This window comes from Cryptotermes secundus, unplaced genomic scaffold (genome assembly GCF_002891405.2).
Source record: "Cryptotermes secundus unplaced genomic scaffold, Csec_1.0 scaffold507, whole genome shotgun sequence".
NCBI lineage: Eukaryota > Metazoa > Arthropoda > Insecta > Blattodea > Kalotermitidae > Cryptotermes > Cryptotermes secundus.
This window is the reverse complement of record NW_019740660.1, coordinates 272,009-296,361: the sequence shown is the minus strand read 5'-3', so window position 1 is coordinate 296,361 and position 24,353 is coordinate 272,009. Positions and strand designations below refer to the sequence as shown.

At 42.6% G+C, this 24,353-nt stretch overlaps 1 protein-coding gene across 4 annotated transcripts in view; it reads right to left on the bottom strand.

The window, feature by feature from the left end:
* Positions 1-24,353, bottom strand: part of LOC111872478 (transcription factor Sp9) — a 281,569-nt gene that overhangs the window by 10,269 nt on the left and 246,947 nt on the right. For 3 of the 4 annotated variants that reach the window (XM_023866438.2, XM_033754717.1, XM_023866437.2), the window contains one exon: positions 21,552-21,635. The exons of the other annotated variant lie outside the window; for it this stretch is intronic. In XM_023866438.2, the coding sequence (XP_023722206.1) occupies positions 21,552-21,635 (84 nt within the window). The remainder of the gene's footprint in view (positions 1-21,551; positions 21,636-24,353) is intronic. 4 annotated transcript variants of the gene reach the window in all.

Here is a 24,353-nt window from a genome sequence, read left to right as displayed (position 1 = left end):
AATCTTTCGGTCTATATCACTATGTCACGTGATATTATTACTATTGTTAATAATTATATCAGTTTCATTAATTTGTATCTAATTCTACAACTACGACCTGTCGCTTTTCACTGACTCATTTCTAGGGCCTTCCTAACTAAAGGCTCCCTTGCAATGTGTTCCCTATAAAGTCATTTATTTGCCTAGTGGAGTGTTGTAATTTGACGAACCTGACACAACACGTAGTGAGGAGGATGTCTGGAGCCGCTTATGGAGGTGTGAAGAAACACAGATTTTGGCCACAAGGCCTAGGAATATGAATGTAGAAATAAGAATTATGACAACAAGATCAAGACTGAACAGTAGTGGCACAGAGAACTTCCGTGCAGTCTCCTAAAAACAGTTCTATCTTCTGGAATTTACACTGTGTAGTTCCTTGAAAGACAACGGACGTTTCGGAGAAACATGTCACCTCCAGCTTCAAAATCGAAGAATAAGCCAAGCAAGAAGCCAGAAAGAAGCGCGTAGCAAGAAAAGCTGGTATCTTGCTTGTCTTATTCTCAGATCCTGAAGTTATAGGTAGCAGGTTCCTCCGAAAGGTCGGTTGACTTGCAACGGACTGCAGGGCATTGCATGCCAGAATACGTAACTCTTTATAACCACAGCTGTGAGAACCTCAAATCCCACACAGTCTGCTACAAGTTTGCCGACGTTTCGGAATAACGTATTTCCTGATTGTTCTGCTTGCATCTTGCTTGTTTGGGTTATCCTTCGATTCCTACTATGAAGACACTTCCTCCGATAAGTCAGTTCTTACCAGACTACACGGCATCACATACCAGAATGTAAATTAACGAAAGAAATACGCACGATTGAGAGAATTGGGAGAAGACAGTATATGCAAGCAAGAATGAGAGTGAACAGGGGATGAGTTTTGACAGCAACGGAATACGTGAAATTAAAATGTTAATTTGCAACAGATGAGTTACGTCTTAAATTATTGTTCCATTAAGCGGGATGCCGGACTGCAGGAGCAGTCTTAAAGTGTAACCTGTAGTTTAGGAATTATTCCAAATTGTGGTCATCTGGGGTTTGACACTGTTTCAGCCCCATAAGCGGATACAGGTATTTAGGAGGAAAACGCTGCCTCCATTCGCAGGGTTGAAATTTGCTCGATTAGGTTACATAACTAAGTTACTAGTGACCCAAGGAAACGGCTAAGACAGAAAAATAATACATTGTCCCTGAGAAGAGGAAATCTACATTTTTCCACTCTCCACCTGTGATGAGAAACAAAATACGATCGTCTTCCTTGCGACCCGCTTAAGTAACCTACACAATTTAACCCTGAAGATGGAGGCAGAATATTCGTCGGAAACGTCAGTATCCAACTGTGAGATTACATGGTGTCTCGACCCTGAAGATTACAACTTGAAAATACATCACCGTGGTAATTTCAAAACTTCCGTAGGATTTGAGGTTCCCACAGCTGTGGTTACGAAGGGTTCCATCTTCTCGGATATAACGCTGTGTAGCCCGTTGAAAGTCAACCGAGAAATTCGCTGCCTCCATCATCGGTGTAAAAATATGGGTGCAGAAGTTTTCTACGAAATATTGGTATATTTCTACAGACTTCACAGCGTCAGAGGATAGTATTCTTCACGTTACATCAAGTGTGCTTTAACTCACTTTTGCAGACATAGCGGAGGCTGCCCGCCGCGGCTCCTCGTAGCGGTAATGAATCAAACTCTTGGTGTGGTCATTGTTTCCCTTTGCCCCTCCTGCCCCTTATTTCTCAGCGAGGAAGGGGAAGTGGCTAAGATGGCCGACCACCGTGTCTGTTTTTTGTTCCAATTGTCACCGCTGAAAGCGCTGTAGAGCCTCGCCAGGTAAACAGCACCCATCTTGTACCGAAAGAATACGTAATGAGGAGTACTGACTTTTAGGACATGACCACTCGTAATCCGGTAGAAATCCATGGACGTTTCGGAGGCGAATACTGTCTCCATTTTCAGGGTTGAAAAGTAAGCCAAGCAAGTAATGAAGAGAACAACCAGTGTATAAAGAACACTGTCATCTCTGAGATGCGATTCCGCTTAGTCCGTTAAAATTATATGGACGTTTCGGAGATAAGTTCTGTCTCCGTCTTCAGGGTAGAAGAGTAAGGAAAACACGCAGCTAGTATAATTTATGACGAATATTACCTTCCCGGAAAATGAAGCCGTATAGTCCGATAGATATTTACCGACGTTTCGAAGGTAAATATTGTCTCCAGCTTCAGGGTCTAATAAGCTGAACAAGCAAGCACTCAAGCAGATCGCATGAAGAATACTGTTTCTTGGAATGTGACGCCGTACATTTCAGTAGAAATTCATAGGCGTTTCGAAGGAATTTACAGACTCCGTCTTTGGGTTCGGATAATAACAATCAGCAAACATGATGATGGCTCACAATAGACTCGGTTGTGGTCTGAAGGTAAACCCAGTAGCCAATCAGCTCTCCTTGCTGCTTGCTTGGTTTACTCTAGACCTTGAAGATGGAAGCAATTCGTTTTGCCGAAACGTCTGTGAAGTTACGCCAGACTACAAGGAGTCACGTCTCAGAAGGTGCATAACCATTGTCAGCCACTAACATAAACTTTCTTTTTTAAAAAATGAAAAGAAACGTTTCAAAATTAATACTAGAAATAAATAGCAAAATATGTGTACAATATCTATAATAACACTCTAGCTAAACTGTTTTGACTTCAGAAAGAGAGGTCTTCTGGATTGTAACGCCATATTATTCGGATAGATCAATGTTTCGGAGGACTAAATCGCCTCCATCTTCAGGAAGAATAGTAAGCCAAGCTAGAAATCAATAGAAGCAGGCGGCAAAACCCAGAGGACTATATTCAACGTAGTAAACGCCGTAAGAACCTCAAGTGCGACAAACTGTCAGGTGTATTTGTGACCATAGACGGAGTTTCGATTGGCGAATAGGTTTATTGGCCACTTAAACACACCAATCGTAACTACGAGTAAATATAACGCTACCGCTGATCCACACTCTTTACAAACGACTACAACACAGGCTGTATTCTGAGTTTTGCTTTCACTAGTCGTTTCCTGGTAATGGATCTTAACAGTGAAGATTCTTTAGATTCTGTGCTTACGTAGTTACTCTCCAGCTAATGTCCCGCAACTGAACTAAATCTCTGACTTTGTCCCTTGCTTATAATATTTCTGCACGGGCCACCAGAAGTCATGAGTTTTCCAAGAGTTTTTCACTACAGCGCAGCGACACGTTGCCGCGGTAACTTGTTTACTGAGCCGTTGCCTAGAAGCGGACCTGGTATGTCTGCCCATTTCGCGATCGCTGCATAACAACGGCTATACACGCTACAATTCCTTGTCAATTCAAAGTCTTGCTGAATGTGACGTCAAGTAGTCTCGTAGACATTTCGGACTTCGAAGATGGAACTACCAAGTTCTTTAGGATTGCTGTCTACTTACCAATTTATACGGTGTTGCATCTGAAAGGACTTAGTATTCATAAACTAATCATTACATGATAAGGTATCCCAGTAATAGGCCGTGAAGACCCATGCTGTTGTGAGACGTCGAGGCTCCCACATTTTTTAGACAATTGGCTCACAGATCACGGTAAGTTTGTCAGCCTTACGCGCCGGCCGCCCTTTAGCCTCACAGGAAGATTCCTGGTACTCATTTTCTAATAGAGGCTGAGTCCATTTCAGGGACATGGTGCTGCTGGAAAGTTTAGGAATCCAGCCCACGACCTTCAGGCTCGTAGCGTAGTATCTCAACCAACTACGATACCGCGTGTCCCAGTCATCACATCGTCTAACGTTATTCAGCATCAGCTACTGAAGGGGTCGCCATAAACAAAGGCACCTTCTGCTTACCGTATGCCTACCTGTTAGTGCCTCAGAATGGTTCCTTTGGGACCCTTAGCATACCCGTGAGGTTAACGCGCCTTTCACTCCACAGATCATCAGATCGAATTTTTGGGCTTGCTCTTCTGACGAATTGCGTAGGACTCGAACTAGCTATCTCTGAAGCAAAGCTCACCAACTCATAGTCTCTCTCGGGCTGGCACTTATATAATCAAGGCCCAATGTAGGCATCCACAGGCACTCCGCTAGCAATTCAAAGAAGAAGAAATTAGGAGACGTATGCGAGACATTATGACGGCCTCTGTGGTCTAGTGGTCAGCGGTCCTGGCTACAGATCCAGAGGTCCGGGTTCGATTCCCGGCGCTACAAGATTTTCTAAGTATTGGGTCTGAAACGGGATACACTCACCCTCGTGAGAATAATTGAGGAGCTATTTCAAGGAAATAGCGACTCCGGTCTAGAAAACTGAAATTAACGGCCATGGGGATTCGTTGTGCTGACCACGCGACACCCTCTATCCGCTAAAGTTGACACTGACTTCGCCGACAAACGGCGATCATTCGGTCGGTATAGTTCGCTTACGAACAAAACCCACGGAGTTTGTTTCGTTTATGTGAGACATTATGTTTTAGCGCGGAAACAACAGACTTCCTGTTCTAAAAGTTCCAAGCACTGCCCATAGGCATGGTTGGGATAGGGTAAAGCTTAAGGAAGTGAGGAAGGTACGAAGATATAAAGAGACAAGCAAGTCCTAGAAGAGTACGTGGATTGAAAGTCGTGGAAGACTCAAGAAACAATTTATTTGGGTGAAGGGGGTGCAGAACAGCATTTTGATGACAGACTTCCCCCTCCCCCCTTCACAGAAGGGAAGTTTGAAAATGGAGGATTTAGAATGGTTAGAAGCGGTGGCTTGAGGCAGGGTCCCGTTGAAATTTCGATTTTCTGGATCAGTGTAGAATAGCATAAAATATAAAAAGTATCCCTGTAACAGACCGTGGAGGCCCATAGGGTTGTGCGACGTCGAGACTGCCACATTTTCTAGACAATCGGCTCACAGATGGCGGTATGCTTGCAGCATTGTGCCTCAACCAATTACGCTACCGCGTGCCCCCATAATCCGTTAGTTGTTCAAGTAATTCCCGCCTTCTGTGGAACCAGAAGGTTCGTTAGCGTGTTCACAAAAGCCCATTAGTGGTATCCATCCGAAGACAGACAGTATTTGTTTACTGTTTACTTAACTGTGCTGTGAGTAGCTCAGACTGCGTAGTGTTGGATGGTAGGATGATTAGTGAATGAATAGTTATAAGTGGATGTGGAAGGAAGCGGCCATGGCCTATTCGAAGGATAAGTCTCGCTGTTCGACTGGAGGAAGTGAGGGAAATCAAGCCGCGATATGTAAGCGTGGTGGCCATTTTCCTGGCCGAGATTCGATTTGGATACCTCACGACTGCAAGGTCAGACCCGTTACTGGTCGAACCATGCACTCCTTTGAACCACATGCACCCCGCTGGCCTCCACCTTAATTTGTTCATGCAGAAGGCACTGAGCTTCCGAATTATCGATTCAGTCTCTATATTTCGACCTTTCTTTATTATTATTATTATTATCGCTCTCTTCAGTCATGATAGTGACTAGGCTGCGGGATGGACGACCAGAGAATCCGGGTTCGATTCCTGGCTAGGACAGGTATTGTTTCATCTCTGTAGCTGTCAGACTGGCTCTAGAATATTCCCAGCCCCTAATCCAGTAGGTACTGGGGTCTCTTTCCTCGGGGGCTAAGCGACCGAGACGTGAAGCTGATCTGTCGCCCAGGTTTAGAATGCGTCAAACTGAATCCCACCCCCCATACGCCTCAGTAGGCTGCTGCGTAGTCAGGCACAAATATGGTTTTCCTTTGAGCGAGGTTAGCTCAGTCGGTATAGCAACTAGCTATGAGCTGGACGACTAGGAGGTCGGAGTTCGAGCCCCGGTAGTGTGAAGAATTTTCTCCGCGTCGTCGAGACCAGCACTGGGGATCACCCAGCCTCCTATCCAATGGGTACCGGGAGCTCTTTCCCCGAGGGTAAAGAGGCCAGGGCGTGAAACTCTTCACTCACATCCATCTAGTGCCGATGTCAAGAGTGGGGGAGCTACACCTCCACTCCCTATATCTTATTGCCATAGTACTTAAAAACTATTTAAGCACCGGGAAAATTTTATCTTCTTTCTTTACTTGCTTCTCCTCCGTCATCCAAAATGCAGTTCCACTTTGGCCGTGACAACTTGGTGTTTAGTTTCTCACAGTCGTGGCTCTGAAGAGCACTCTATCCTGGGATGTGACGCGGTTTAGTCTGGTAGAAGTTCACTGAGTTTACAAAAGAATTTCGACCGCGGCATTGGCCGACTGCTTCCTTCCAAATCCTTTCCAGTTCATCATCTGTCATCCTACCATTTAACGTCATACTAGTATAGTCAAGCTATTGACAGCGTCGTTAAATTACCGATATCGAAGAAGAAATGGCTCCGATAATATAACAAAATTTTGAATCCAATAATACATTCTTTAAAATTTTAATTTTTAAAACACAATATAACTGAACCTGCATTTGGTTTTAATTTACTCACAATACAGGTTACATACAAAACGGTAAAGGAATCCTGACTAGTATCACATGATTTTGCTTTTCCTCTTCATATGTACTCAATCTCTCTCTGACTATATTGTCACGTAGTAAGCGTGAGTGGCTACTGGAAATGGAGTGGTAATCAGATTTATCCGACACACTTGTAACTACAAATAACTACGGCACTCTCACCAAGTTACACACTTCAAACATCACTGTAATCACACCGCATATAAATTGTTCTCAGTATTCCCTAGCCGTTGCTTGGTAGCGGCTCTCAACTCCCAACATTTCCCTTATTCTGGATTCCCGAAATCCCTCATGCCTCAGCTACAGCAATTCTCGAATAACTCAAGGTCAAAGTTATGTTACGACCGACGGTCAGTCTGTCTTGATGTCAAGCACCCATCTGGGGCCCAAGACCAGATTTGTGTTGCTGTAAGACAGTTAAGGGTTTGTTGGCTTGGGGCGCCCACTCTGACGATAGCACAGGTCTATCGTTTACATTGCTGCTCGGCTCTCGCCAGCGTAGTCACGTTCTGCCTATGAACTCTTGCGACTATTTTGTTTCACGAGTTTTAATACAATTTTTTTCTGATGGTCTAAATGCCACAATATGTTCTTTTAACAATCTTGCCATTCTTTTCGCGTATTACAGACGCTAATTTTCTTCTAGGCTCCACATCGCAAAAGGAAATACTTTTCCGTGAGAAACCTCTAATCTAATTGCAAACTTAACATTCGAAAATACGAATGCATTCGTAAGTAAGCGTACGCTGTTTCCAAGCGTCCAGGCAATGTGCCTTAAATCTATCTTGTCCTAAATAGACTTGTGCATTGTAAGGGGCTGCCGCGGTCAATAAGTGGACACTTTTCTTTTGTTTTCTTCCCTCAGCCGTCCATTCTCTCTCTCTTGCTCGTCCTTCATCTCACTTCTTCTACTAAATTTCTGCCCCCACACATTTCTGACTTCTTAGAGCAACAAGGAAGAAGACGCGAAATGTTAGACTGTGGTTTCATCTGGCTCAGGGTATGCGAAACTGGCGGCCTCTTTTGAGCATCGCAGTAAACTTTCTCGGTTCCATGAAGTGCTCATAATTTCTCCACGTCTTCTGTTGGTGGCCTATTTAAAGCCATTTCCAGTAGCTAGACTAAATATGGTTTGATGTTGGATGATGAATTGGAAAGGATTTGGAAGAAGGCGGTCACGGCTTAATGGAGGTACCATCCCGGCATTTTCCCTGGTGAGACAGTAAAGTACTAAAACCCTCAATCAAGACAGACGATGTACTTGCCGGGATTGGAACCGAGGACTCCCCTGACGCTTGTCTAAAGCATGGCATCTAAGCAGACCTGTTTGGTCGAGCAACCGTTATGTGTATTTCCTCAAGAAGAACTTAACTCCTTGGAATTAGTCAGCATTACAAACAGAAGGTATGGGGTTCCTCGCATTTTTATCGTCCCCTCCCCCCTGTATTGATAACCGTGTCTATGGTGCATATGTGTTAATTGGTTATTTATTTAGTTAGTTAATTATTTAGAGAGGGTGGATTTCCACATGCACCGCGACCAGTTTGATCTATTGTGCTTCCCTCTATGATATTCTACCAGTCTCTTTACCCTACCGATAAATGGTGCGTACCACCAGTCCCGCCCAGCAAGCGAGTTCGGCCACTTGCTTAGCGGTGTCTATAATGCTTCCCCCGTTTATCAGAGGCCTTAGAGGCTATTGTTGGGCGGGAAACGTCCTGGAATTTGGCTCAGTGATCCCCTTTGGGGATATGAGGTTCTATTACGTGCCGTAAAGTTACGACACGGGACACGCAGCTTAAAGTCCCTCCCGGAGGACTTGTTCCATGAATTTTTCCGCCCTTAAAAATTCGACGACCTCCGCCGGGTATTTGAACCCGCGTACCACGAGTCATGAGGTGGGAACGTTACCTCTACACTACGGAGGCCGCTTAATTGGTTATTTAACTACGCTGAAAGTATCCAGACTATAATATATTGCTCGATTACTATGTGATGGCACAAATCCTTTCTACAAAGATAATGAAACTAAAGGCAAAATAAGCGATGGTGAAAGTTAGATTGGTAGCACTGTCAGATCTCTTCCTGGATACAGGCTCCCCTTGCTGGGGCTGTTTTGTATGCCCCAGATAATGACGTAAGTAATTACGTCATCATTAGGAATGGCGTGGATTCTGTTCGCAGCATACGATTGGGTGGATGGATAGATAATAAAACTAACTGCTGGATTAATCACTTGTTCAGCTAACGGTCCGCAGTATTCAAGATACCCAACTACTTCGTGTCATGTTCTCCTTTTCAATGCCGAACTGAGCGCATTATATTCACCAAACAAACGTTGCCTGTTTCAGGTAGACCTAAATAGTTTTCCCTTCTTATACAAAAGTCGTTATGATTTTTTTTCTATCCGCAACGATTAACGTAATAATGCCATGTAACGACATGGAACTGTTGTGAGGTAGTGGGAGGGTCCAGGAGGCGACAGTGCAAACACCATGTGTGTCCGCCGTAACACCCAGCCCGCCCTCAAGTGAATTACCCACCCCCACCCACCCACTAGGACACAGCTGGTTTCGAAACTGGGGGGCTACATAACTAACTAACTGCATGTAGTTGAGCCCTTTTTGAGAAGCCACTAGTTGCGCAGCTACTCAAGAATTTTCATTTTATGTAACACAAAGGTTCAGTACCGTGTTCACAAGAGCCCTCTTCCACTGGTCTCTTTCCTGAGCCAGATCAATCCAGTCTTTAACGTATAGAAGTACCAGTGAAGAGGGATAAAGGACGACGGAATGCGGGCTGTGTGGCCGGAGAATCGTGATTCGATTCACTTCGGGTGACAAGAAAACTCTCTTCTTCCGGGCGTCCTAACGCGAAATTGAGGCCGCCAAGTCGCCTATATAAAGGGTGCCTAAGGTCTGTTTGCTCAGATATAAAGTGGCCAGAACGTGAATTTGATCATTTTTCTCTATGCAGTGACTAGGTCAATAATACCTGGATCTGTACATCCACTCCCCCACACGCCTTCGTAGCGCAGTGCTTAATTAATTAGTTATAAATTTACTCTTTGCCTTTAATATGAAGTACAGAACTATAAGGCTTATTTTGGACTTTATTCATCGTCTGGTATATATAAGACAAGAAACCACAACGTTTTGGAGACTGGATCTTCCAAATCCACCTGAGGACGGAGACACATCTAGTCTCTGAACTGTTGTGGTTTTTTGTCTTATATATATCAGACGATGTATAAAGTCCAAAATAAGCCTTATAGTTCTGTATAGCATACACCATCGTCAAAATTCTTTAAAGTCTATTTAATATGAAGTCCTTTATTGCTATACAAACAGACATCTATAGATGTTCTGCTTGATATCTGAGATTCATAGCCAGAGTTTGTACCTATAACATTAATTCCTGAACAAGAAACGTGACATCCTTTTTCAAAGAAACCTAAAAGTATTTACGAAATTTGTGTCAAAATTATTTTGTTAACTGTTAAAGAACTGCCGTATTGGACACATTAAATATTACTTTATGACCGACAGAGTTGAAATGTAAATGTTATACATTAGTTGATGATGCTGAGTAAGGGACAGTTATTTTATTGACCTTGTTAATTGCCTTACGAGGTAATTTCTGGTTTACAAAAAGACATTATAATTGTCAGCTATAACATATATGCTACACTTTATAGGTCTTCTGCATTGTTAAGTACATTTTTATCTTGATTAGTTATTCCATAACCGTGACATTCACGAGCAAAACAAAAGGGGATCCTAGTTACGTCAACAGCAACATAACCATAAATGTGTCCACCTCAACAGCGGAGCAGCAGAAACGAATTTAAATGCTTCACGCAATGCCGACAAGATTGCCTTCAACGCTTTAAAGCCCTAATGACTAAGAGCCGCTCAGCCCCTCAAACTAGTCCCTACATTTTATGGAACACGTATGTTCGTTACCGCGTTCACAACAGCACGTCATTGGTCCCACCTCAGCCATATCAATCCAATCCACACCCTATCATCATATTTTTAAGATACATTTTAACATAGTCTTTTCATCTATTCCGTGGTCTTCCTATTGGACAATTTTCTTCAGGTTTCGTACAAGGAGTTTTGTGTTAAATCTTATTGACTGTTTAACGCTAAGTGGTAAATGTACCACCTGCTTTAACAGACAAAAACTTTGCATTCTGCGCATCATGTGGGCTTACTTATATATTGCTGCTTATTCTCGANAATAAAAAAAAAATCCCCCCCCCCCCAAAAAAAAATAGCATTAAACGATTGGGCTCGGTGTTGAAGTAACAGTTTTCTATGAAATACAAACTTAATTCTAAAAATGATTTAGAAAAATATGTCACTTCCTGGGGCTTTACCCTGTTTCAAACCCTCTCCGTTTCCTTCGGTTACAAATCTCTAGGGCTTGCTTCGCATGCGGATCACCTGGTTTAATTTAATCAGAATTAAGTTAATTTGAAGAAAAGCTACATGATTATTTTTAAACTTATATTATTCGACAGGGGAACATCGTAGAATAGTTTATTGAGGCACTATGTTAAAAGCCGGAGGGTCGCGAATTCGGTTCCTGATGAGGTAATAGAATTTTTAAATTGACCTAATTCTTCCAGCCACCCTATGGCCCTGGGTTCCACTTAACCTATAACAGAAAAGGCTACCAGGATTCTTTCTGTGGGTGAAGGGTGGGCGGCGCGTAAGGCTAACAACCTGACCGCCATCTACGAGCAAATTGTCTAGGAAATGTAGGAGCCTCGATATCTCACAACTCTATGGGCCTCCACGGCCTGGTACAGGGATAGCTTTTTCTAGTTTACTTGATTGATTATTGGATGCCAGAGAAGGTTCCTACCGTAGGTCATTAGTAAACATAAGCCTTGTAGGCCTGTGTTGCACATAACATAGTTCTGTGTGTGGCCGTCATTTCCGGGCGGCGCTGCGAATTGAACACCAGTTCGTCGTCATTACGAGCACAGGCCGCGGCTACTGAGCTGTTGTATCATGCAACATTCACACAAAAAAATGACTTAATGAGAGAGACAGGCTTCTCGTCTTCCGATCAACCGAGAATGTCTTCACACAGCTGTAACTTAATAACCCCCTAAGCCGCTGACTGTATAAACCATGGTCCATATACCGTCGCGTGTGTTACAGGAAACATAAAGTGTATCAGATATAGTAAACATATAACTACAAACAGTGGGAATTATTAGTACAGTTTTCATGAGGCATCAATACTGAGCCCAACGAGAATATTTTCCCGCGGCCTTTGCAGTCGGAAGATGTGAATAATGTTATTTACTTATCTGCGTCCTTCTGGCAATTTCTTTCATCATATACGCACAACTAACTATCTAGCTTCACGGAGCTGAGCCGTTCCTGAGGAGCCACCAGTTGTTCACCTATTCAAGAACTTCCCAGCATTTTATGGAACCCAGAAGTGTTCTCTCTAAGATCCATTTTAATATCATGCACCCACCTACGTCTTGGTCTTCTTAGTCGTCTCTTTCCTTCTGGCTTTCCCATCAATATCCTATATCCTTTCCTCTTCACCCATTCGTGCTACATGCACTGCCCATCTCATCCTCCTTGACTTGGATCATTCAAATTGCACTTGGCGAAAAGCACAGGTTATGAAGCTGCTCATTAGTATGCAAATTCTGCTCTTTAAAATTTGGTTTGTTTATTTATTGGTCCATTCTTTCTCTCTTTCTTTTGTTCATTTCTTTCTTATGTCCTCGTCCTCCTCCTTGTCTCTGTGGTTTATCTCGTCATTACATTGCAGAATTGCATCCCGTCCTTTCCTATGCACGCCAACGCAGCTCTGAGAAAGAGGCTGCATACAGCTGTCTTACTAGATCGCTGAGGCTGCACACAGCTCTCTTACTGGTTCGTTGAGGCTGCACATAGCTGTCTTACTAGCTCGCTGAGGCTGCACACAGCTCTCTTACTGGCTCGCTGAGGCTGCACACAGCTCTCTTACTGGTTCGTTAAGGCTGCACATAGCTGTTTTACTGGCTCGCTGAGGCTACACACAGCTCTCTTACTGGCTCGCTGAGGCTGCACATAGCTCTCTTACTGGCTCGCTCAGGTTGCACACAGCTCTCTTACTGGTTCACTGAGGCTGCACACAGCTCTGTTACTGGCTCGCTGAGTCTGCACACAGCTCTCTTACTGGTTCGTTGAGGCTGCACATAGCTGTCTTACTAGCTCGCTGAGGCTACACACAGCTGTCTTACTGGCTCGCTGAGGCTGCACACAGCTGTCTTACGGGCTCGCTGAGGCTGCACAAAGCTCTTTTACTGGCTCGCTATGGCTGCAAGCTCGAGGTAGTCATTAGCAATCTGTGTGTAAGGTACTGGGATGTGCTGTTCACTGATGCTCTTCAGACATTCTTATACTCGTATCGTCTGGAAATCTCTGGGTACCACATTTATGTGCATTAGTAACAAAACAGTTCATTTGTTATAAAGCCTGATATTAATCTCAGAGTCAGAGTCAGAGTCAGAATCAGTGTCACTTTACAACTGGCGGTTTGCCGATAATCTGTTCGCCTTCGCGTCGAGCCCCTTGAGATTTACGATCAGAGATATTTTCTTCAACTGAACTCTTGGAAGTCCTATTATTACGTCCTCTCTGGCGAGAAAATGGGCTCATTTATGAATATGCTTGTCCTTTCGACAAGTATCGCATATAACATGTTACAAAAATCTTCCTTTTTCAACGTCAAAGTTACTTTATGACTGATGGTTTACTGCCAATCAGTTCGTCTTAGCGTCAACCCCTTTGAATTGTAGGTATGTAACATCCTCTCTGACGAGAAGATGAGTTTGTCTCTTGTGCATATACTTGGGCTTTTGTCAAGTGTACGTATCGCACATATAGCGTGATATTGAAAAGTATTCCTCTTGCAGTCAAAGTCAAAGTCACATTGGAACTGACGGTCAGTGAGTCTGTCTGTCGTGGTGACGAGTCCCAACTGGAGCACATGACCAGATATTCATTACTATTTGACAGATACGATCTTGTTTTTATGGGGCGCCCTCTCTGACGAGACAACGGGTAAGTCTTTTATATATGCTGCTGACTCTTGCCAGCGCAGTTTTTCTCAGGCCCGAGTCCCTTGGAACTCGCGACCATATTTTATTGTCTCAGATTTGAGACTTCTCTTTTCGTCACCTCCTACGACTCGCAGGGTCACAGTGAAAGTATTCGACCCCGCCTCCACACGGGTGTTCCTCTTGCAGTAAAACGTTTATATTAATTATGAATTCAGTCCGTACCTCACAGGAAACACATTACGTCTCCGCTACAAAACCCAACCGGTTAATGCTGTTTAGGGAAATAATCGCTGTTTATTGTGAGAACCATACAGAACACATAAATACACTGTGTGGGCAGAATGCAGAGTTCAGTCCGTACCTCACAGGAAACACATTAGGTCTCCGCTACAAAGCCCAACCGGTTAATGTCGTTTAGGGAAATAATCGCTCTTTATTGTGAGAACCATACGGAACACATAAATTAGAAGCAAGGTCTTATCGTCTGCTTTCACTGTGATAGAGAGAGAGAAGAAGTGGTGGTCGTAGTGAGAGACACTACATTGGGAGGGGGGGGGGAATGAATCTATATCTCCGATTTTGAAGGTTCCCAGGCAGTGCCGGCTTGTCCTTCTGGTAAAGATAGAGCATATGATCGGATTTTTGTTTGTTTGTTTTTGCTAACGTTGGGAGGGCTATATTAAGGCGAAATTTTGATGTTAACAATGGGAGGGCTGCACATGAGGCATGCAGTGCAACGTGGAATTGGGTACCAACAACACATAAATACACTGTGTGGGCAGAATGCAGAGTTCAGTACGTACCTCACAGGAAACACATTACGTCTCCATCACAAGGCCAAACCGGTTAATGCTCTTTAGGACAATAATCGCTGTTTATTGTGAGAACCATAACAAGTTCGTAGGGTGTTCAACGACGCTTTCATTGTCGGTTGGTAGGATGAGTGCTGCATATTGAATTGCATAGAATTTTGGAGCAAGCGGACCTAACCTAATCGGCGTAGTTTTACAGGAGATGTCTCCAGGAAAATATGCAATAAAAATTGTGTTAAAGCACGCACATTCGTGGAACTAGGATAGAAAGGGAGGTAGGAATTTATGCTACAAACCACAGACAGAACCTTCTGGAATCTGATGGTTTATCTGGTTACCGCTGTATTTCATAGGATTAAATTACATCAGTTTCAGAATCGTAGTAAGTGCCATGTATTGACTCAAGAGAAAATAATGAACTGAAAAACATATATAAATTCGTAATGAAGAACTTCATAATTTGTACTCTGTAACAAATTATTATTAGGATGGTCAAATCAAGGAGAACGTGATGGGCAATATATGAAGAACACATGAGAGTTGAGGTGCGCGTATTTCTTTATCAGGAAACCCGAATGGAAGAAACTTCTTAGAATATCTAGGCGTAGTTAGATGGAAAATATTAAAATGAATCTTAGAGAGATAGGAGGGGGCGTTATGGACTGGATTGATCTGGCTCAGGATAGGGACCAGTGGCGAACAAGCTGAACAACGCAGTGTACCTTAGGGTTCATTAGAAAGCGGTGAACTGTATTACTAGTTGAGGGACGATTAGCTCATCAAGGACCCTGATCCATAGTTACATTTAGTTAACAACGCGTGGTTTAATCTTATATTTGTTAATTAACTAAACTTCTCCCCTACCCGAGGTTTGAGGCTGAGGCTGTCTGCAGCGATTTAAAGGCAGCCGTCTCCTCTTACAGGAAGTGGAATCTGTACCAAGTTGCCTACATTTAGGAGAAACACGCTGCTCCCATCTTCAGGACAGAAATGGCCCAAACTTTCCTCTGACACGTTCGTATTATCTACCAGACTATATGGCGTCACATTCTATGAGGTAGTACTTTACTTACGCATATTTTATTCTACAGTTTGTTCCTTCCAAATTTCAACTTTTACCGTTTGCGAACATTACGTAACCACCAAAACAAAGTTACCATTTTACCGGTGCGTCGACGGTTGTTATCTAGACCTAGATATCGACATGAAATGTCCTGAATAACAGCCTCAATAAACGCCATATGTGCTTAATATCTGGGTCTCCACTCCCCACATTGTCTGGATCTTGCTGTTAGGTATTCAACAGACTAAACACACAGGATCACTTTATATACAGAGTGTTACAATTATGAGTACTAAGAAAGTAAATTACAATATAGGCTTATAACTACACGGATACTAGTGTTTCCTGAGAAGCTTACAGTAAAAATAGTCATATTGTCACTGTGCTTAAATAATTAAACAATACGCCATGAAGGTGTATGAGGGAGTGGATGTAAAAAGGGTAAAAAGTAAAGCTATCCTTGTAACAGACCGCGAAGGCCCATAGGGTTGTGAGACGTTGAGGGTCTCACATTTTCTCTAGACAGTCAGTTCACAGATGGCTGTAAGTTTGTCAGCTTTACGCGCCGGCCGCATTTTCCTCCCCAGAAGATTCCTGGTACTCATATCTGTTGGGGGGCGAGTGGACCCCAGAGCAATAGTGTCGCTGGAAGGATTAGGTAAATTGAGAAAATCTACCTCATCGGGAGTAGTAGTCGCGACCTTCCTGCTTGTAGCATAGTGCCTCAACCAACTACGCTACGGCGTGGCCCTGGATTAGATGTATGAATCCACATTTTCTTGACGTCGGTACTAGCTGGAAGTGAGTGGTCAGCTTCACGCCCCTGCTTCTTCACCCCTGGGGAAAGAGGAGGTTGTGTGAACCCCGAATTCGGTCTGGACGACGTGGAGAAGAAAGAGTTCTACACCCTACCGAGACTCAAACTCCGACACGTCAATCTTTCAGCTCCTAGGTAGTCGCTATACGAGAAACTTACAATGGTTGATATAATCGAGAAAGTTTTGCGGAAAACAAAGCAACATCATCTTTGAATATTGAATTCTCACAGCGCTGACTGTGGGACCTGACATAACGAAGTCTTGTGAGGAACGTACTGCCTCCATCTTCAGGGTTTAACTGCAACCCAAGGAACCAACCAACAAGCTTACCCCATCCTTATTGCTGAGTTTGCAATTGGCTTAAGCGAACTATACCGACCGAGCGACTGCCGCTTGTCGTCGAAGTTAGTGCCAACATTAGCGGTTAGATTGTGTCGCGTGGTCAGCGCAACGAATCTCCACGTCCGTTAATTTCGGTTTGCTAGACCGGATCTATCGAGCTACACGATGTTATAACCCAACCACCACCGTTATAGCCTTGAATCGTTCATATAGACCTGTTTTACTCTTGTACTTGCATAGGGATTGTTCCTAAGTTTTCATACATCTCTCTAAGAAATTGAATTACCTGTACCATGTACGCATGTATATACCTTGTACGACTATTACTACAGTTCTTAGAACTGTGATCCTTGGAATCATGAAGATGGGAGGCAGAAATTTCCAGCGATATATGGGTTTATAACTCCCTGATAACTACCAAGAAGACAATAATCTTATTAAACACACTAGTGGAAAATCGGAAACAGAAAATATTTCTCGTTAAATTCGAACTTAAAATATTATAAATTTGTTCATTTTAAATTGAACATCCTGTATATGGAACCACTTATGTGACCGCAGGCTGTAAAACGCGGTCAGTTTCCACATCCCTCGCACAACATGCAAACATATTACATTGATTTCCTGTTGCCGACTGCAGGTGTAGAACCAATTCTCCGAAAGATGAGACGGTTTGCTCACAGAAACGGGAAGGAAACTTACTGCACTTTCTTTGGTTGGACTTAAGTTTATGACGATTACAGTCTTCTGCCATGTGACGCCGTGTAATTTGGTACATATTGAAGAATGTCGGCTTCTGGGATGTGGCGTTGTGCAGATATTTTGTTAACCAACGTTTCCAAGGAACGCATTGCCTCAATCTTCAGGGTATAAGAAATCCGTGAATAACGAACCAGCGTGAGGTGTCTTATAGCTTGAAGATGGAGGCGATACGTTCCTCCGAAACGTCGGTTAATAAATTATCTACATGACGCCAAATCCCAGAAGACGGCATTCTTCATAGTCACCGCCGTGAAAACCTCAAATCATACATTGGTACATATTTAGCAGTCTTTCGAAGGAACCTCCTGTCTCCATGTTTGTGGTGGAGTAATTATACCCTGAAGACTGAAGAGACACATTCCTTCGAAACATCTATAAATATATATCATATATTTTTCTAACCTGAATAAGGAACAGCATGTCCCTCTGAAACGTCCGTAATATTACATCATTCTTTCTTGAATATAAAGACAGGAAAAGATCGTTCGCAACACTGGTAAATACATATGAGATTACAATATTTTAACCTGAAAATTGAAGCAGCAGCTTCCTCCGAAACGTTCTTAATATTACACCATTCCTTCTTGAATACAAAGACAGAAAAAATTGTTTGCAACACTGATAAATATATGTGTGGTTACAATTTTTAACTTGAAGATGGATGCTACAGGTTCCTCCGAAATGTCCTTACTATTACACTATTTTTTTTAAATATAGAGATAAAAAAAGCATTTGCAACACTGGTAAATATCTATGAGATTATGATTTTTATCATGAAGATGGAGGAAGCAGGTTCTTTCGAAATGTCCTTAATATTATACGATTCTTCCTTGAATATAAAGACAGAAAAAGGTCATTTGCAACGCTGGTAAATATAATATGGTATTACAATTTTTAACCTGAAAATGGAGGCAGCAGGTTTCTCCGAAACTTTGGTAAATACAAGATTACAATATTTACTTTTCGAAGTTGAAGACATCAGGATCCTTTGAGACATTGGTAAATACCTATCGAATTACAAGACATCTTATCGCGTCTCTTAAATGGTTTTCGGAAGGAAAGGCAACTGTCTACACGAACGAACAAGAAACAGAAGTAACCGGATACGTTATGTCTAATGGAAGGAGCAGATGTCGAAACTGAAATCTCTGAATGTTGTTCCTCTCGTATTTACAACTGTATCATTGTCTGCCGATGTTGCAGAACGCATTTCGGCGGCTGTAACCTGATGTTAAAGAAGGAAATGCAGTCTAATATGGAACGTCCTGCGACAACAAAAGGTGAACCCCCCTATTCTGGTCTCTCCCAAAACAGATCAAAGAAAACGCACGTCTTTACGTACAAGACAAGATTTACTTTGATTTCAAATCTCGTCTCCACGGCTCTCTGAATTCTTCGTCGTATCTTAGGACTTTGTTCACCAAAGGAAATCAGCGAGCTCAGGCTGGAGTTGGGACGTAATTGGCAAGGACACACAGTATCCTGACTGAGGCATTCCGCGGTTTTTCTTAGCCCCTCCAAGAAATATCCGGATTGTACTTCAATTATGCCAAACCCATTCTAATTTATCATAATATATCAACCTGTGGGGTACGCGGTATGGTAGATGGTTGAGGCACTATGTTACAAACCGGAAGGTCGCAGTTTCGATTCCCGATAAGGTCATTGCGTTTTTCAATTGCCCTAATCCTTTGAGCTGTACTACAGCCCTGGGGTCGACTCAACCTCTAACAGAAATGAGTACCAGGAATCTTCCTGGAGGTGAAGGACGGTCGGCCTGCGCGTAAGACTGACAACCCCACTGCCATCTGTTGCCCGATTGCCTAGAGAAAATGTAGGAGCCTCGACGTCTCACAATCCTATGGGACTCCACGGCCTGTGACAGGGATAATTTTATATTCATCAATCAAGTTGTAATTCGAAGCTATATAGCCTACATTTTAAAGCGCCGGTAAGTGCACAAAAGATTCACAACTCTTCTTAAATCTTCAAACTATCCTCCATCTTCTTCCTGGTCTACCAAGTGAACATTCTCTACAGTCAACGTGTTTTAATTATAGGCTATGACACATTTTAACAGATATTTCCTCCGTTTTTCATTAATCTTAGTGGGGTGAGACTGAGTCCACTTGGTACTGCGGCCTCTATTGGCGTACTGTACTAACCCAAGATGATGGGTGAGGGTGATTGTGGGGCAATTGGTGGAATGAAGACTGGCAGGGGAAACCGAAGTACTCGAAGGAACCCTGCCCCGGCGCCACTTTGTCTACCTTAAATCCCAAATGACCTAACCTGGCCTCGAACCCGGGCTGCAGCAATGGGAAGCCAGCGACTAACTGTCTGAGCTATGGTGCGGCCTTATTTAACAAGCACACTGTGAAAACGTACTGGACACTAGATGGAAGTGGGTGGTCAGCTTCAGGTCCCGGCTGCTTTATCCCCAAGGACAGATGCTTTGGTACCAATTCGACAAGTGGCTCTGTGGGTCTCAGTGCCGGTCTGGACACTACGAAAAGAAGAAATCTTATGCACTTTTCGGGAACTGATCCCCGATTCTTCGGACTTCACGCCCAGTCGCTGTTATGAACAGTGCTAGATTCAGGGATGTGAAGTAGTGTATTCTGGTGGAAGTTCTTGGCGTTTCGGATGAGCATACTGTAACTATGTTCAGGGCCGAAAAGAAACCCAAGGAAGCAATAATTTGATTGGCTCTGTTCCATGAATGCTACAAATGCCTGAGGACATACCGCAGTGGCGCATGCGTGCAACTGGAGCTCGGGTCTCTGCTCTTTTGTTTGCGCCTGGAGTCAGACCAGAAATCTAGTGGGAATTCTATTTCGTTATGTAAGCCAACGAATTATTTTTAAAATGAGAAGGAATTTAATGAAGGCGCATAGTGCTCGTGACAGAGATCAAGCCATTACGAAAGCCGTTTGTCCTACCTTAGTCTCTTATTACAGAAGCAATTTTAATTGTCCAGTCTTAAACGGCCTCTACCCCCCCCCTTCCCGTTACCCTATTACGTCATCGAATGTTCAACTATCGATAAGAGGAGAGACGATTCACATACAGGTAACCTCAGAGCATTCAATGTTAAAGTGTAGTAAGTAAAGTGCAATTAATATCTCAAGATTTGTTGAACTGAGTTTATCACGGAAATCATAATGTTTTCTTCCGGTATGTGGTGCTGTATATTCCGTAGAAGTTTACCGACGTTTCGGAGGAATGTGCAGCTTCCATTTTCAAGGTCAAAGAGTAAGGCAACCAAGCAGTAAAGGAGAAACAAGCAGGGGTTAGAGTAATTGATTCTTTCTTGGCTTAATCTTAACACTTTCAAGATGGAGGTATGAAGTTCCTCGGAAACGTCGTTAACTTCCATGATTTCAAAATTTAAGATCCAAGAAATGACACAACTCAGATGCATTTATATTCTTATTTTAATTTACCCATGTTAACGGTGGAACAAATAGGCCAACATTTCTTCCTTACGAATGTGAAATATATTTTGCAAGAATAGTTTCTTTGCCGTGCGGTTTGTTAGGTGTTCTTACTAACTTTTCTCCCAAATAATCTTCCTAAACTGTAGCTTGTATTTCCCCTGGATTTATAGATTTAATTAAAAAAGGATGATAGAAAAGGAAGACAGACTCTGAAATGTTGGTACGTGTCTACCAATCTGCACGGTGTTACGTTCCAGGAGACCACAGACTTAACGATTTGAGAAGCTCAAATCTCACACGGTGCTTCTCGTTTCTTGAAAACGCTCATTCGTTTGAAATAAAACCGTTCGTAAGGACATAAATAATCGCTTCATTCATTCTTTGCTCTCAATTCATCACCACAAATTTTTCTCCGAGATCCACTGAAATTCGGAAACATTTTATAGGCGGATACAGACGTTTCTGAGAAGTATGTTGCCTCCTTGGACAAATAAAAACATTTTGGACGAATACGCTGCCTTCAGCCATGAGGATGGGAGCAGTGTGTCCTTCCTACAGATCTGTATCTGCCAACAAATCTACAGGATGTCATAACCCAGGAGACTACGATATTAGAAATAATACGAAAAATTTCCAGTGTTAAAGCAGATGGTAAGTATAGTAACCACTGTGCTTTAAAGGGTTAATATATAAAGCTGTTAGAGGGCGATTCCATGGACTTACCAGGATTTGCTCCACGCTAGGCATCAGTTTTGCCTGAACCCTGTGCGCAACCTCCACTGAGCTCTCAAGATGTCCTTCATGGACCTATGTGGATAATAAGATCACTGGTTACCATCATTGATCAAGAAAGCTTTTAAAATATTAAAAGTTTCTATGAAATGGATTTTATTATTTGCTATAAGATCAGTGATTTAATGTATAAACATACAGCGCACAAATATACACGCGACTGGAGGAAATGTTTGGGGCGTCCACACCGAACAAGTCGCAGACATGTGCCTACAGGCTTCGCCACTGTCTCTTGTGACCCGATGCAGAGATTTTCTTGAAATTTTACAGCTTACATTCAACGGCAGTTTGTTGACACATTCCAGAAAAATATACAGAAGTATAATTTTGCTGTGGTTATGTATGGTTGTGAAACTTTGTCTCTGACGTTAAGGGAGGAACATAGACTGAAGGTGTTTGAGAACAGGGTGTTGAGGAGAATATTTGGACTGAACAGTTATATGAAGTCAGAGGAGGCTGGAGAAAACTGCATAATGAGGAGCTTCATAAATTGTACTCTTCTCAAAATATATTTAAAACGATGAAGTCAACGAGGATGAAGTTGGTAGGGAATGTAGCACGAATGGGGAGAAGAGGAATGCATGTAGGTTATTGGTGGGAAATCCAGAAAGAAAGAGACCCCTAGAAATACTTAGACGTAGGTGGGAGGATAATATTGAAATAGATCTTAAAGAGACAGAATGGGGTGGTATGGATTGGATTGATCTTGCTCAGGATGGGGATCAATGGAGGGTTATTTTGAACACGGTAATAAACCTTCTGGTTCCATAAAGTTTTGGGTAATTTTTGAGTAGCTGTGCAAATTGAGGCTTCCCAAGAAGGGCTCAGCTGAATGGAATTAGCTAGTTGCCGATACATTCAAATTTGGTTGAAATCGAGCAATAGTAACACACGGCTTACTTCAGGTTTTACTCTCATCTAGAGCCTAACTAGGCAGATATTCTCCGGCAAGATAGAAGTTTCAAACAAAATCTATCGAGAGAGAGAGAGAGAGAGAGAGAGAGAGGAGGAGTCACGCTTATCATGTCCGCAAGTTCCTACTGAATATGAGGATGGGTGGACATCGGATCCGGTCTGGGCTGTGGAGTAAAGAAAAATTTCTTGTCCTTATGGGGAATTGATGCCAGGCCGTCGAGCCCGTAGTCCGTAGTTATACCGACTGCAGTTCGATATAAAACACTTTTACAAATATCATAGCTGAGACACGTCATACGCTAAGTGGCCAACCGTACGGAAGGAAAGTACCACATGTTAAATGAAATCTCCGGCATGGTGATTTCGGTTCCTGTTCAATGGCGTCACTGACATGTTAGTAATTTTCTTCATATGACGTAATAATTTGTCACTGTCAATGAGTACTTATGAGAAAAAATATTTTAGACACTTCATATCAGTTTTAGTGGAGTGTAGTAAAAATGTATTCAAAACAACAACATTCACTCTGAACACAACTTACGGTCTCAGAACGATTAAAATATTGATACGTGTATGAGTGTGACTATAGACGGGGTTTGGATTGGTAACTGGATTTATTGAACCCTTAACGTAACTATAAGTAACTATAGCCCTATCGATAATTTATACAATCTACAATTCACTACAGAACGTACTCAGTTTGCTGTGACTTCATCAGTAGTTGCCTGGTGACGGATTCCAACACTGCCCTCTGCTTCCCTGCTCACATTCTTACCGGCTGGCAACTCACTCATTGCTCCAGCTGTCGACTCAACTCATTTGACTCAACTCTCACTAATTATCCTACATAATTAGTTCCTCTGTCGCTGTTCATTTGTTGCTTAGCGGACATAAAAGGCAAAGCTATCCCTGTATTAGACCGTGGAGGCGTATAGGGTTGTGAGACGTCGAGGCTGTCACAGTTTCTAGACAATCGGCTCACAGATGGCAGTGAGGTTGTGAGCCTTACGCACCGGCCGCACTTTAATCCCATATGATATTATGTATAATATTATTAACGAAAAAATTTAAGAAATGTACAGTTTTCTCCATTTTGTATATTTAACTCCGAAATCGTAAGACCTGCCGGCAATTTATACAGGACAATTTCTGCATTCTCTTTACTAATTTGTCCTAAATAGCTTTGTCCAATAAATATATATCGCTGTCGGGGCAGTTCGGAAACCGAGAGGAAGGGGATCATCCGCTGTTTGAAGTCGCTAACAAGCAACGGCTGCTGAATACTGAGAAGATTTTATACATGATGTGGGGACAGTGAACTTTGGAGTGTGTAACTCAGTGAGACTATCGTAGTTATTCGTAGTTACGTTCTGTAAGTCCCCAATTAAACCGATCACGCGACAGTAACATGATAAAAGGCAGAACAACACCCGGCCAGTTTCTGTGAACAAGGAGCACGTCTCTGCACATCTGTCAACTGGAAACAGGGCAATTCGAAGATGCACAGATACGTGTATTTTAACCCTGTGTATTGTTTGTATCGATGTTTGTCGTAACAAAGACTCGTAAAATTTGCGAAAAATTAAAAATTGTCTCGAATTAGCCCTCAGCTGTGCGCAGAATCAAAACATTACAATCCAAATCGAATGAGTTTCTATCTATCTATCTATCTATCTCAAGAACTAGCCGCTCCAGCACTTAGACATAGGGCGAGTAACCCTAAGAATTTTAAATTTTAAATTTAAAATTTAGAGAAAATTTTAAAAGATTTTAAAAACATCATAACTAAAGATTTTTAGAGTGCTACTATAAGAATAT